We start from the raw sequence: 14142 nt of genomic DNA, 5'->3' as shown, positions 1-14142 counted from the left end.
TCCATTTATGCCTGGAGTTAATGAAGAGAAACTGAATTTTGTGGTCACTCGGTCACTACCTCTTTTTCTTTCTAAGCAGAATATTGCAAAGTATTTAAAGATAATTATGTCTATGATCTAGTAATTTCTTCTGGGGAGGAGAGTGCTGTGATAACACACAAACAAGCCAATAAAACTCCTGCATGGAACAATTTAAGAATCCAGATGAAGAAAAAACAGTGGGAGAAGAGAGGTGATAGAGTCTAAAGATGGAGGGGAGTGGTTCATGCAGCGGCCATGCTCTATCCAACAGAACAAGAGGGTGGGAATTACATCCACTCTGATCCCTTGGTTCCATCACACAGAACACAGAAACCTGAAGAAGTACCTGACATTTAAAAATTTACAGCAAAAATATTTCTCATTTTTGACACAAGCATTTTGCAGTTCTGTAAATTTCTCCCCTGAATCCCAGCTCAGTTTGGGTCAGTGTTAATTCCAGAACAGCAAAACACTGCATCAAAATCAGCATGGCAATCTATTTAGCCTCAAAGTAGGAGTCATGCTGAGCATTACTCTTTCAAGGTAGCCATAATAATGGGGAATAAGTACTTACTGAAACATTAAAAGGAAATGTTAATTTAACTATTAAATAGATAATTATGTTAAGTACTTGTTTCTGCAATTGTAACACTTCAGCCTGATGCAAACTCACTTTTTGGTCCGTGCACTTGATTTAATTTCTTCCAGCTTTTTTCCAACTGTAAAACGAGGTTGCTACAAAGATTACTCATTTGTAATGTTATCATTTGTAGAAGTGTTTTACAAAGATAAAGCACTGCACAGTTACTACAGGGATGGTCTGGTAGTCAACACTTCCACTTCCCTCCATGCCCTGAGGTCACAATCTCCTCCTGTCCCCCTTTGTCCCGTGCTTTGCTGAGCTGCACCAACTCCCAAACTCACAGAAACAAAACAAACTTGGTCCCCTCACCCCAAATTCATGCTCTTCTGCACCAAGTGAGCTCAGTGTTTTTGATGAAACATTTCCAACTGCAAAGGGTGATTCTGGGGGGGAAAGGACCATGGCTGCCTCGACTAGAAAAATGAGGTGGGGGGGAAAAGAGGAAAGAAGAGACAGAATCACCTCTGCTGGCATTACAGCACCTCACAGAACTGCACACTCATGTTTATGTACAGACTCAGAGTTTGCTTAATTATAACCACAATAAGGATCATGCACATAAGAGGTTATAAATTGTGACTTATAAAAAAAATCCAAGTAACTTTAGAAAAAAAACACTGCAAGTTTGTTGCAGTAAGATAGGAAAATACTGCCAGCATTTTTATGTAAATGGGTATCTTCCATTTTAGTGTGGCAACAAGGAAATAAGAGATACCTGTTCCTTAATTACAACAACTTTTCTACTTGAAGAAAAAAACCTACTGGGTAAATAACTGCTACAACTTTGAAAGACATACTGCCTTTGCAAGAATTACAAAATAATTCTACCAAAACATCTTTTACAACCTACATAATTTCTAGAAAGTCTAAGGATTTTCAAATAATTACTAGCACTTTCATAAATATTTAATGCTGTCTACAAAAGTTCTTTGACTGAACTAAAAACCCACTGTGCAAAACCCAATTTTCCTTCACTGACTATATAATCAAACCAACAACTTACAAATCTGCCTTCTACTTTATTAACATCTTTCCAATGTATATAGAACTAAAATAAAAAACAATGTGCTTGCTCTGATTATCCAGTCCCATATAACAAGACATCATGCAGACTGTGGTTTGGAATAAAAGGACTGAGGCTGAGATTCCTGACTGGTTTATTTATCTGAAAGGGGACAACCCTCCTCCTAACCCACGACTGTGCATCCCCCCTTCTGTGCAACTGAATGCAAGCTGCTCTTGCGTACATTCAAATTGCATTATAAAACCATGACCTGAGCAACTTATGATCTGCAATCTCTGATCTTACCTGACAGATGGATTAATGAAGCTCACTGACAAAGAAATGCCTGGCTGACGTTTCTCTCTATGAAACCATTACCTGTTTCATATACCACCTGGGAATCTGCATGTCCATATGCATCTTCCTCATCACCTTACACAGTCACTCCGTGTATGGAATTGAGAGTATTCCCAAAGACCTAAATTCTTCTCTAAATTTAAGTACTTTCTTACTGTGCAGTTATGACTGTTAATTGCATATAAAAGAACTGTCATGAAATTCTAAAGAGGAAGGAAAAAAAAAAAATCAAAGTCATACTTAGAATGTGAGAAACTAATTTTAAATCCTACCTGATTTGCTCTTTCAAGGTCTGTCATGATCATCTCGATTTCATCAGCCCTGGGAGAACAAGAGAGCAGAGGTTCTGTTATCACATGAAGAATACCTGCAATATGAGTTCATGCATTGTACAACTGTGACATTCATACAAACAATACCAATTTTAATTTTTTTTTAAGGGCGCAGTAAAGATTGAGCAGCTAAGCTTTTGGCTGGTGAAATCCTGCTGCATTTTAGCTCTGTGGATTGGTTTGTAAATCTCCAAATCTTTTGTCTTTTCCAGTTTTCCAACGAAGTGCCATACAGATATCTGAGCATATTTATTAGATCTTATTCCCAAAGCTTCTGCAGAATAGCCGTGTCACCTCTCTTAGATGTAAGAGTGCTTCAAAACTGATTATTATGAAGAAGCCAAAGATTCTTCAGTCAACTACCTGCATATGTGGAGACCCTACGTGCACTGTGTTATTCTTCTGTTTGGCTCTTCTGCCAGAAAAAGTCAAAATAGAGTCAGAAATTTCAAGTATGGAGAAGAGAGTTTTTTGGGAGAAATTAAGAAACTAAATTCAGAGTTGGGCTCTTAATGCACTTTACAAATTTGGATGGGAAACTCAAAGGGTTGAAAGCTATACAGTTAAGGAAAAATGGATCCATTGTGTACATGTGTGTTAAGTGCCAGCTACCATTCCTGACCCCTTAAAAACTCCAGCATTTCTAAGATCGGCTCACACAAATGGATATAATAATTAGGCAATAAATTCTATCACCACACTAAATCACGGGCAAATTCTTCCATCATACAATCAACTGTGAAAGTACCAGCAAAAGGCCTGCACTGCTAAAAGAATGCTCTGCATCAACAGATGAAGACACAGTACTTCTCCTAGACTCTTTGCCTGTCTCATCTCTGGGCCATATGGATGCATAAACACTATCCTCTTCTCCTATGAGCACTAGCTTTAACCAGCAAGTCCTTTTGCAATCTGCCAACACCACAATGTCTGTTTTTTATCTGTAGCAGATCATTATCAGTAAAAGCTGTGAAATACTGGAATTCCCTTCTTCTGCTGATGCGAAGAAAGTTGGGATTTGTTTTTTTTTTTTTTTTTTTTAAATTATCTCAATGAAAATCCATTTTTCTTTACAGGTATTTTCTGGGAAAAATGCTTACTGAAGTACACAGCAGTACCAGCTCGACTGACACTGAATACTGACTTACTCTTCAAGAAAATTTGGGAAATGCAGTAGAAGATTACAATAGGTAATAAATATAAAAAAAACAAATAGAAAGGTATTTTTTCATCACAGTCTTAAGGCTGGGGCAACATGAACAGTCTTTTGAAAAACCTTTTGGACCATAATGGAAAATAGATTAATGCGTATTTTCTCATGCAGAAGAAGCTAGTGTATCCTTACACTGGAAAGAAATCATGCACAAGATGTTCTGAATTAATAGATATTATTTAATGAATCGAACAACCGCTTTCTGGGCAAATAAGGATTCAGAGCATCCAGGGTCTAACCAGGAGACCGACCCAGACATGTTCAGGTAAACCTACAATAACATCTTTCATCTCTCTAACCTAGCTGTGAAGCAGTATTTTTTGTTTAGGCTCCAAGCCTGAGGAACTCCTCCATCCTGTTAACCCACATATGGAAATCACATCTCAGATGTCTGCACAGACATGCAAGTGACCCCAGCACGCATTCACAACAGGGAAGAGAGAATCCAAATGCATTGCAAAAAGTTTCCCAGCATTTTACAAATATTTTTAGCTGGGATAGTTTAAGGATCCTCTCTATATAAGCTTATGTATTCAGGTTGAATTTATGTGTGAATGCCTCAGGTTATATGGAGCCAGTAAATGATGTCTGGATTGTGTCACACGCCTCCCGGAGCAGCGCCTGAGCATCCCACTGCAACACGGGGCTGCAGCTCCAGAGGACGCAGTTTCTGCTCACTTCTTTCTGGGCCTAAAGAGCCATAAAACCCCACCTTTCCCCCCAGATAAGGGAACGCTGGTATCAAGTATCAGCCAAAGGTCTGAAAGGCTCAAGAGCCTAAGAGCAGAGCACAAAAAACCCAGGCCAGGAGAAGAGAAGTGTCCTGCTTTTGCAGAGGGAGGGCCATTCTTCAGTCCAGCCAAGGGAGAGGGTTGGCTGCAGAGAAAAGAAAAAGGCTCTGATGCAGAAAAGAAGTGTGTGAGGGCATCTGGGCCCACCACAGGACCCTCAGCCACCTGTAGAGCTCACAGCAGCGAGTGCAGGAAGCCAAGGGTTGTGAAAGCCAAGAACATTCTGGATTGATACACATTCTAGCAACACGAAGAAATCCTAATGCGTACAGCTGCAAATGAGAACGAGGAGCCCTCAGAACGAGGAAAACTGAGCCCTGGATCCTGGAGAAGCAGAGGCGAAGTGCTGCCTTAAGGTGTGCCTTTACAGCAGACACAAGTAGCAGTGCTACTTTGCTTTGCTGTTTCGGCTGGGGTCAGGATTTAAGAGCTCTATTACAGCATCGGTATATGTAGTCAATTACAGAAAAAAGCAACTGAGGATACAGCATGCCATAAAAATGACATTTCTGCCCTTCAGCATGCACGGATAATTCTGACCGAATCTGGTGCAGTGTCAAACTGTAGCCGAGGGCAAAAGTGTCCCTCTGTCCTTGCAGCCACACACAGGGCTGGTCCCAAAGCCCTTTCACCCTCACATCCACCCTACCCAGCCTTCCCCACACACCTCTACAAGGATTATATTCCATCCTCAGAAATTCCCAGCTGAGAATCTCCATCCTAGCAGCCTGCACACCTACCAAGGTTAATGCTGCAACCGTAAATGTTATCTTCAAGCAAAGTAATGAATTAAATTACTCTGTATTCTTTACATGCACAAGTGTCAACAGCATTCAGAAGAGCCTTCAAAAGGAATTCACTCTTTTCATTTTAAAAGCTCAACTCCCACATTGGTAGCTGGCACTCAGCAGTCTAAAATCACTTATTTGAGAAGTCTCTAACAGCTACATTCGCTGTTTGCTCAGCAATAGTATTTATTATAAAATAAATTACAGTTCTCACCCCTTTTATGCACTCACAGAAACAACTTCCATTGATTTATTGTTTACAAAGCACCGTGCTGAACTCAAACCTGCGAGGCACAAGGAAATCCCACTCTGGCTCACTGAATTGGGCCCACAAAGGTCAGTTTTGATGTATTCACCATCCACTAGATTTGCTCACTTTCAGACCTTCTGATTTCAGTGGAATTTTTTGACAGCTAAAAGACCATGAATCAGTGCTGATGGCATCCTGTCCTGCAAGTTTTCACTGCAAATCTGATGGGAACCTTGCAGAGAACAGTGGCTGGGTTTAACAAACCTGATCCTGCATTTCTGACCAAAGCCATTCCAAGAGAACTAAACTCACTTTGAAGAGTCACAAATCGGATGGTTTTACTTTTAACCTGATTAACCTCCTGAAGCAAAGGTGACTTGGCCTCTTGTAAGGGCCTACACACAGCCCACCACCCCAAGAGCTACAGGCAAGGAGAACAACAGAAAACAAAGTTCCTTTTTTGTGTGAATGCAGAGAATGAGGGTCATTAGTAGCAAGAGAACCTATTAGTGAAATAAACTGGTATTTATGGTCTTTTAGAGCAGATTTCCACATCACAGTGGTCAGGATAAATGCCAGCTTTATCCAGGGTTTGTCAAGGTTGATACTTTCTTAACATTGAAACAGATAATAGAGTGGGTAAAAGCTGTTTTCAGGAATGCGTATTATCTGTCCTGAGTTTTCTCATTCCAAGATAGTATAGTCATTAATTTAATTAATTAATTTGATTGAATTCTTTATAATCTCTTTGTTACAGCAAAAATAATTGTGTGTACTCAGTCTGTTTTATAGTTTATTCTATTTTTGGCACTTTTAGCCTAAAGAATTTAGCAAATCAAATTTTCAGTTCAAGCATTTGGAGCTATGGAACAAACAGAAGAAATAAAAAGAATCCCAACTATTGAAATGGCACAACCACAAACAATACCTACTATTTCCTCTCTTGCAGCTGTGTTTCAAGTGAAAAGCAGAATGCATTAAAAGCTATTGATTTCACAAGGTATAAACTTTTACCATTTATGAAAGAGCCCTCAAAACTAACACGTCATCTAAAAAAAACCACGAAAAAACAAAACCACCCAACCCCCTCAGAAAAAAACACAACTTAAGGAGTTTAAAAAACAACAACACTCAATTCTGATGGGAAGTAAAAAATGCAGAACGGTTCAATTTTCTTTCTAAGCTCAAGCTAACTGATTAGGTTTGAACAGCATAACAAGCAAGCAAATTCAAGTGCTGGTAAGATGGATGCAGCTCAGTTTTTTCCTCTAAATAAATCAGATGAAAACCCTAAACACCATGAAGCTATTCACTTGCAAGCAAGAAGAATGCAGACTTTATGATTAAAATCCAGTTGATCCGACTCCTTCATTTAGATACTAGCTTAAAGAGGCAGAAACAATTCCTTTTTTATTAACATGACAAGTGAGTGCTTTGCCAAACCTTGTGGCTGCAGCCCCCGAACATTCGAACCTACTGAACCTTGAAGGAAACTGCTGTTGGATTCTTTATAGATGGAAGAACTGAAAAACACAAATGACACTTTTGAAATTGCAGTCAATGGCGTGGCCAAGAAACTTCACTAGAGGGGCAGATTCATGTTTTGGTTTGGCAAAAAACAAACAACATCTTTTCCCACAGATTTGTTTTCTTAAAAAACGTGGAAGTTTCCTGGTCAGAGCAAACGGTACACGGAGCCAGAGGGCTTCTTACAGCCTTCTAAGTACTGTAACGTTTATGCAGTCCATTTCAAACTAAAAGCAGACATTTCCAACTAATATGCATTAATGTTTAATAAAAAAGAAAGAAAAATCCTACACCTGATAGGTACCTGTGATCACCACGCAGCAGAATTCAGCAGAATTACACAGCATTTGGCAGAAACATCTTACCCTCTTCAAATCAGAGGCACTGTACCCCAGCACTGTGCTAATGCAAGAGCAACTGGGAAGTTCTGGGGAGGGTCAGAAGAAAACTGCAGTGTGCTGTATTTTTTCAAGTTTCAATGCAATTTCTATGAGGAAATGTTCCAGGGTCAAAGAGGTAATTCTGAATCACTGAACATCGTCAGAATTGCCTGCAGTCCAACGATGTCGGCATTCACTCAGGGCACAATTCTTTCATTGGAACACTCACTTTTGTTTTTGCTTTGAGCAAAAAAAGCTGATACATTTCCTACCCAAACTCAAGATTTTTCCTGAGCTCTGCTGGAAGGCTCCCCCATCCAACTCCTGCTCTTTGGTGCCCACTAATGGAGCATGCTGGGCTGGATTCCTTCATTTCCAGGACCAACTGACAGGGAACATAACACACCGAACACCTTACAGCGTCTCTGACAGGAGGCAATACAAACCCACTGCCAATTCTACGTACCTCTCATTTTACAAATATTGCTGCACGTGCAATTCAGGCATTTTTTGAATTCATAGTGATTCTAACACAATATACACCCACATGAGATAAATCCACATTTATTGCTGACAGCACCTCCAGAAGTGGAAGCCATGAAGGCTGTACAAATGAAGAAGAAACGTTTTCTTTCAGCTAACTGTGCAGCATGTCCAAAGGCAAGAACTCACACACTTTTTAGTACCGAGTTCTCAAATCTACTTTTCAAATTGCAAGAGCTATAGGTTAATATTTTCTTTCACGGCAACCCTCTAAGGATCTTCAGATCAGATAATCCTTTTTCCAATGTCATATAAATCCGGGCCTCTCGTAAAAGAATTTCTCTGTTCGGGGATTCATAAATCCACCAACTTTAGTAATGAACTGGGTGTTTCCTTTCCTAGGAACTCAATTGAAGAAAAAATCCTCTCCCTGCTTAGCAGTGAAACACTGAAGGCTTTAAATTGAGAGATCAAAGAAATGGTGGTTTCAGGTGCTCTGGTGATTACACAGAACGTCATCAGGATTCATCTGGGGAACAGTTAACTGTCCAGTGGACACTGTCCAGGCTCCTCCAGGCTGTCATCCCACACTGAATCAAATTCTTCCTCCAAGAAAAGGGAGAGAGACTCAAACCTAACTTTCCAGGTTTTTAGTTTTTTGGAAATTAAGTCACCCCTCACTGGAAGCCTTGCAGCAAGGCAGAGCACTGCGTACAGATTGAAGCTGAGAAATAAACGAAATCTCATGCAAACACTTCTCATTAAACACTGCACGTTAGTGCTGCGAGTTGCCTTCGCATCAGCTGCAGGTATCATCTCCAAATAAATCATGTCTTAGGTGCTTGAAAGATGTCAAGCAATCATCAAATATTGACAGAGATAAAAGAAAAGTTTATACAAAAGTTTCTAAAGCTCAAGATACCGTATAATATTTGGACAATGCAAAACACTCTTGATTGCTAGAAGGAAATAAAATAAGCCCCTGTAGAATAAAAGCTCTTTGAGTCTGTATTGTTTTCTAAGAAAACCTGTAAGCACTTTGTTATAATAAAAAAAGAGGTATCACTTTTGGGGCAGCCAAAAGTAAACAGAAATCAGCATCACTGCAGTGATACAATAGGGAGCAGAGTTTCTAAAGATCAGCAGTGTTTTATTAATCATTTTTACGGACAGAAACTGGTATGAATGACACTAACTAATAAAATACAAAGAGAAAAAAAAAAAAGTTATATATAACAGGAAAATGTCAGCTCCTGGAATCCCAGAGCTCCGAGTCCCATAGTTTTACAGCACATGACCTCAGCACACACTGCACACCAAAGAATGCTGAACGTCAGCAGCTGGAATGCAGAAGAGCGAAGGCGCGCTGGCTGCATTAAGGAGTAGCCCAACCTATAAATAGATGGTGCACTTTTTAATTCAACGACAATCATATTTTCTTATGTATTTATAAATGTTGTACCACAGCCAACACGAACGCTGAACTCCCCTAGGGTTCATTCCTCCATTTAAACATCCTCATTCAAGGATCATTTTGGTTTTCTCTCGACAGCCACAGCTCCTCTTTGTGCTGTGTGCCCAGCCATCGCACTGCCTGTTACAGAAAGGGACACCAGGAAAAGAAATGCCATCTATCCTTTTTTCCTCCTAGTCTCGTGCCCTACTTCATTAAGTACTTTTGCTCTACCCCACAGAGCCTTATGAGAAATGTTAAAAGCAGGAATCAGGAGTGTCCCGATTCGGATTATTGTGGGTTCCCTCCCAGCACATTGCTGGTAATGATCCTTTGGCTCACAGAGGAGTTCAAAGAGGGCTGCTGTAGCACGAGATTATGTCTGCACCTGAAACCTGCACAAACAAATGGCCTTGCTCAGCCTCATCTAAAAATCAGTTTCCATCTTCTGTAGGAGTGGATGAGAAGCCTCAGACCTCAGGTGGGAGGTGAGGGCTCATCCTCTTGCAGGTTCTAATGCCAGTAGGCAAGGAGAGGCAGCTCTGCAATGCAGCTCTGGTGCAAACATTTGGACCTGCCTTCAGATGCTGTGGAGAAAATGAGACCTTTTGGATGCTTAATTTTGGATGTATTTACACCTGAATACTGCCTGCATCAGTACCTAGAGGCACATACACTGAGACTGACGTGCTGCACCAGAATCAGTACAAATCCATCAAATTTACAGGATGAAGTCCTCAAGGTGAGGAACACAATCTCCAGGTTCAGAACGTGAGGCACATTCGTGCTCAGAGGTGCTGATTTAGACTAACCAACATTCCTACCTGCCCTCTCTGCCGCTGCCAATCTGCACTGCGCTGCGCCCTGGGCAGCAGGAGTCACTGCCTGATGCAATACTACAGCTCTAAAGATTTTCTAACAATACAAGATGACACAGATATGACAAACTCTGTATTTCCTAGTGCCTCCTATCACAAATTGAAAGAGCCTGCTGCAATTCCCCCCTCCTGACTCCAGTTGATTCAATAACACATCAGAATTTAAACACAGGCATCCTTCCCCCCGCTTCACTCACACACAAAGCATATCAAAAGCATGGAATTACTCCTGACTTGGCCTTGAGCAGCCAACATGATGTCAATTTTACATGTTTTATAAAGCAACAGCATGTAGAAAGCAACTCAAATGCAGGTCATATCAAGCATGTGACCCACAGAGCAATCAAAGACTGCCTGAAACTGTCATTCAAGGTTCAATCATCTTCTTGCAGGAAAAATGAAACATCTGTGGCCCAGAGAATTAAGTTATGTATTGCATAATTCATCTGGTGTCTGCCAGAGCAGCCATTTTAATGCTCTAGTGATAAACATGTTTGATTACTTTTGTTTTGTTTCCTGTTGCCTCCGTGGTATTTTATTTATCTACCCACACTACAACACAAAATGGAGATAACAAATATACAAAGCAGAGTTACAGTAGGCTGATAAGATGTGGGAAATCAGCAGTCTTATTAATCACATGAAGATGGCATCGTTATTAATCCTTATGGTCCTTGTATTGCACTCGTTTTGGTTCTTTTGGGCACACTTTGCAGTTTGATTTGATAAGAAAATCATTATTTCCCAAAGACTCAAACATGAGCTGTAGAGGTCTTTCTATGATAAATCTGATCTCCTCGTGAACAAAGCCAGTTCCTCACTGTTCTCCATCTTTTCCATCCCCTCACTTCTTTTTGGTCCCAATGGAAGCAGGAGGGAGGTGCATCTCATGCTGGACAATGCAAAGGACCCCTTTCTTGCCCACTTACTCCACTCATGGGTTTGTGGTCCACACGTGGAGAAACCCTAATTGAAACCATCCTTTGCAAGCTTTTTTGGGAAGTGGCTGCTTTTTTAATGGCAACTCGATCCAATCTGCTCCTGGGCTCACAAATCACAAACCTTCCCATCTGCCATGAACTTCACCAACTTCCAGAACACATCCTGCAAATCAGTGGGACTTCTAAAGCTCCAGGTCCGCTCCCGCTCACCAGCTGTCTGTTCCTATTGCCAGGATTTGGCCATTTCTGCAGTCTATTCACAGAGCTTTCAATGTTAGTTAATTTGTTAAAGAATTAAACAGACCAGTTACCATTAGTGCAATATTTTACAAGACTTGGTCAATACTGACTTGATCCAAAAAGGTGATTTGCATTGGCCCGATGGAAGAGAGCAAGGAACGGCCTCTGAAATGAAGCTGCATGCATTCTCATGCATTTTCATGATTTGGAATCTACAGGATTTCTACAATGAGCAAAATCCTCAATAGAAAGCAACAAATCAGTACTATTGCAAAATGAGATTCAGTAGGCCAAGAGTTTTACCTGACACCCTGAAATCCCGCACGCTGTTTCTGGTGATGCCCTACACAGAGCTGAGTCAGTGGCTAAAATAGCACATTCTCCCGTAAGCCTAAATACAAATAAAGCACTGTTTCCTATTGATTGTTCCTATAATGTTGTTTGGACAGTATCTATTGTAACAGTATCAGCTGTCCCATCTGTGCTTTGTAGCTGCCCCCCAGTGCTACATCCTCCTACAATATTTCTAGGTCACTCCCTTGTCTCCTAAATATCATCTCCTCCCCTCCCTGCTCACAAAGTACTGATTATGGACGCTTTCCAGCAACACGGACATGGCTGCTCAATCAACAAGTGCACAGGCAGCTGCTGCTCTCCAAATGCAGCCCTCCACTCACATAGCTGATTTGTCTGTCTTTCCTACCCGCTCCCTATATCTACCAGAGGCACCAGAGCTCCCTGTCCTGGGGATCTTTAATGCTGTTAATTTCCACTGAAGTCAATCACAAGTTAATTTAGGAGGTTAGCTGACCAACTGCACGCTGAACACCCAGCAGGTTGGCAGTAAAGCAAACCACAAGGCCATGGAAGCTCTGTTTCCTTGGGAAGCTGTGCTCCTGCAGTGCTAGGGCAGGCTGTTCTGCTCTGCTCCCACTGCACCATGGCAGAAATTGCCAGTTTTGCTTCTGCTTGGAAAAAAAAAAAAAAGTGTAATGAATACAAAATGAAAACTTCCTTAAAGAGCAGTAACTGATTACCTATGCTGCTCTACAACTTGCATAAGCTGTTTCATAATTGTTTCTTCCAATGCCTAACAGTAACAATAATGGACCTTGCGTGATTTTGGAAATAAAGCACCTGCAACATGTACTTATTTTTACTGATGGAGTTAGAACAGACCCCACATCCAAAATTAGATACCTTAATTGGAGGCATCCTAGGTATCATTCCTTTTGAAGGGAATGATGTATTATAGTCCCAAAGAATCAGCAGGAAAAATAGTCTGTGCTTTGATTAAAGATCCTCTAAATATACACACAAATATTTTAACTTAATTATGTCACTGGAGTTACAGTATGTGAAATGTGTGTATAGGTCTGGGCAAGGTCGTGGACTTTGTGCTGCTGATGCTTCTTTTTTTTTTTTTTTTTTGCTTTTGCTTTTTATTTCATTTTGGCCAGAATCATCATGTACATCTGTAAAATGACTAGGTTTTGAATAGTTAAAATCACAGAATGGACAATCTTCTCTCATTCTCTATGAATGCTAATATCACATATTTCTGTATGTTTGTTTGCTTCCAAACAAAAATAGCCTCAAAAGTTGGACTACGTTCACAGTTTTTACTATAGCAACGTACCAAATTCATCTTCAGGAGCTTCTTTCAGAGGCACTCAGCATCTCCTGCCCTTAACCACAAAAAGAGCTGTGGAGCTCAGTAATTTGGAAAATACAGACAACTATTAATTTCTTCACTTGGTTATTTGGTATCTTTACCCATCACTGTAAGAATCTATAAAAAGCTTTTCTTTAACTTGGTCTATATTCAATGAGACAGATTTAAATCAGTTTGAAAATAAAACAGTACAGCGAGGCAGTTTTATGTACATGTGTCACTCCACAGGCATATATCAATGGAAAATTACTGTTTACCACTGCGGCAATGACAGAACATCAGCTCCTACCTTATGGAGAACAGTAATTTTCCAGTGGCCCGAACAAGTATTAGGGTAAATATAACGGACGAAAGGAGAGAAAGCCACAGCTGTCTCAATCAGTTCTCTCCATTCTACTACACCTGACTTTGGTAATTGGCACTGTGAAGACTACAACAGCATCCTATGGCCTTTCAAAGGATCTGCTGGCATGAAGCAAGATAAAACACATCCAGTCAGGCTCAACGTGCTCCGTCTGTATTCCTTCAAGCATTTACTATCAGGTACCCAGACATGCTAACATCCTGCTGCCCTACCTGGTCAACTGCTCCCACAGCATCTGGACATTGCTTTAACGTTAAGTGCAATAACAATACTTCAATAATACTTTTTAGAATTTGTATGAAAATACACCTTTTTCTTTTTTCCTTCAGTTATTTTAAGGATATGCTCTTTGTGCACAAGAAAGGCTAAATGTTGACTCTGCAGCAACACAGCATTCAAGTGGGAGATGTATCTGAATGCTTTAGTGCTCTTGGCTGTAGAAGTGAATATAGGTGATGTGCCTATTCTCTGCAAGCTACTGAAACAAGTATTTCCTTCTGGCTATTGGAGAAAACTGCATTACATGGTCTCTGATAAAAGCAACTGATGTCCTTCTATCCAATAAATGGGCTGAAAATAGCATAAGCCACGATGGGGGATGTGTTATACTGTACATTTCGAGCAGGCTTTACCTTTCCCATGAGCTATGCTGAAGATTAACAACCAGGATGATTGCTATCTTTACAATAACGTATCCAATTACAAATAGAGTTTTCTCTTCCCAATTTGTTCTAGCTTTGTTCAGAAAGGGAGCACTACTTCTGCCAAACTGCAGTTATGCCACCGTTTTGCAGTTTCAGTTT

The 14142-nt window shown here is 40.5% G+C and overlaps 1 protein-coding gene across 5 annotated transcripts in view; it reads right to left on the bottom strand.

The window, feature by feature from the left end:
- CUX1 (cut like homeobox 1) overlaps nucleotides 1-14142 on the bottom strand; it is a 226366-nt gene that overhangs the window by 80174 nt on the left and 132050 nt on the right. For all 5 annotated transcript variants that reach the window (XM_031591842.2, XM_031591837.2, XM_031591838.2 and 2 more), the window contains exon 9: nucleotides 2297-2345. In XM_031591842.2, coding sequence (XP_031447702.1) covers nucleotides 2297-2345 — 49 coding nt within the window. The remainder of the gene's footprint in view (nucleotides 1-2296; nucleotides 2346-14142) is intronic.

Source organism: Phasianus colchicus, chromosome 21 (assembly GCF_987193195.1).
Source record: "Phasianus colchicus chromosome 21, bPhaCol1.hap1.1, whole genome shotgun sequence".
In the NCBI taxonomy this organism is placed as follows: Eukaryota; Metazoa; Chordata; class Aves; order Galliformes; family Phasianidae; genus Phasianus; species Phasianus colchicus.
This window is presented reverse-complemented; position numbering and strand designations above follow the sequence as displayed.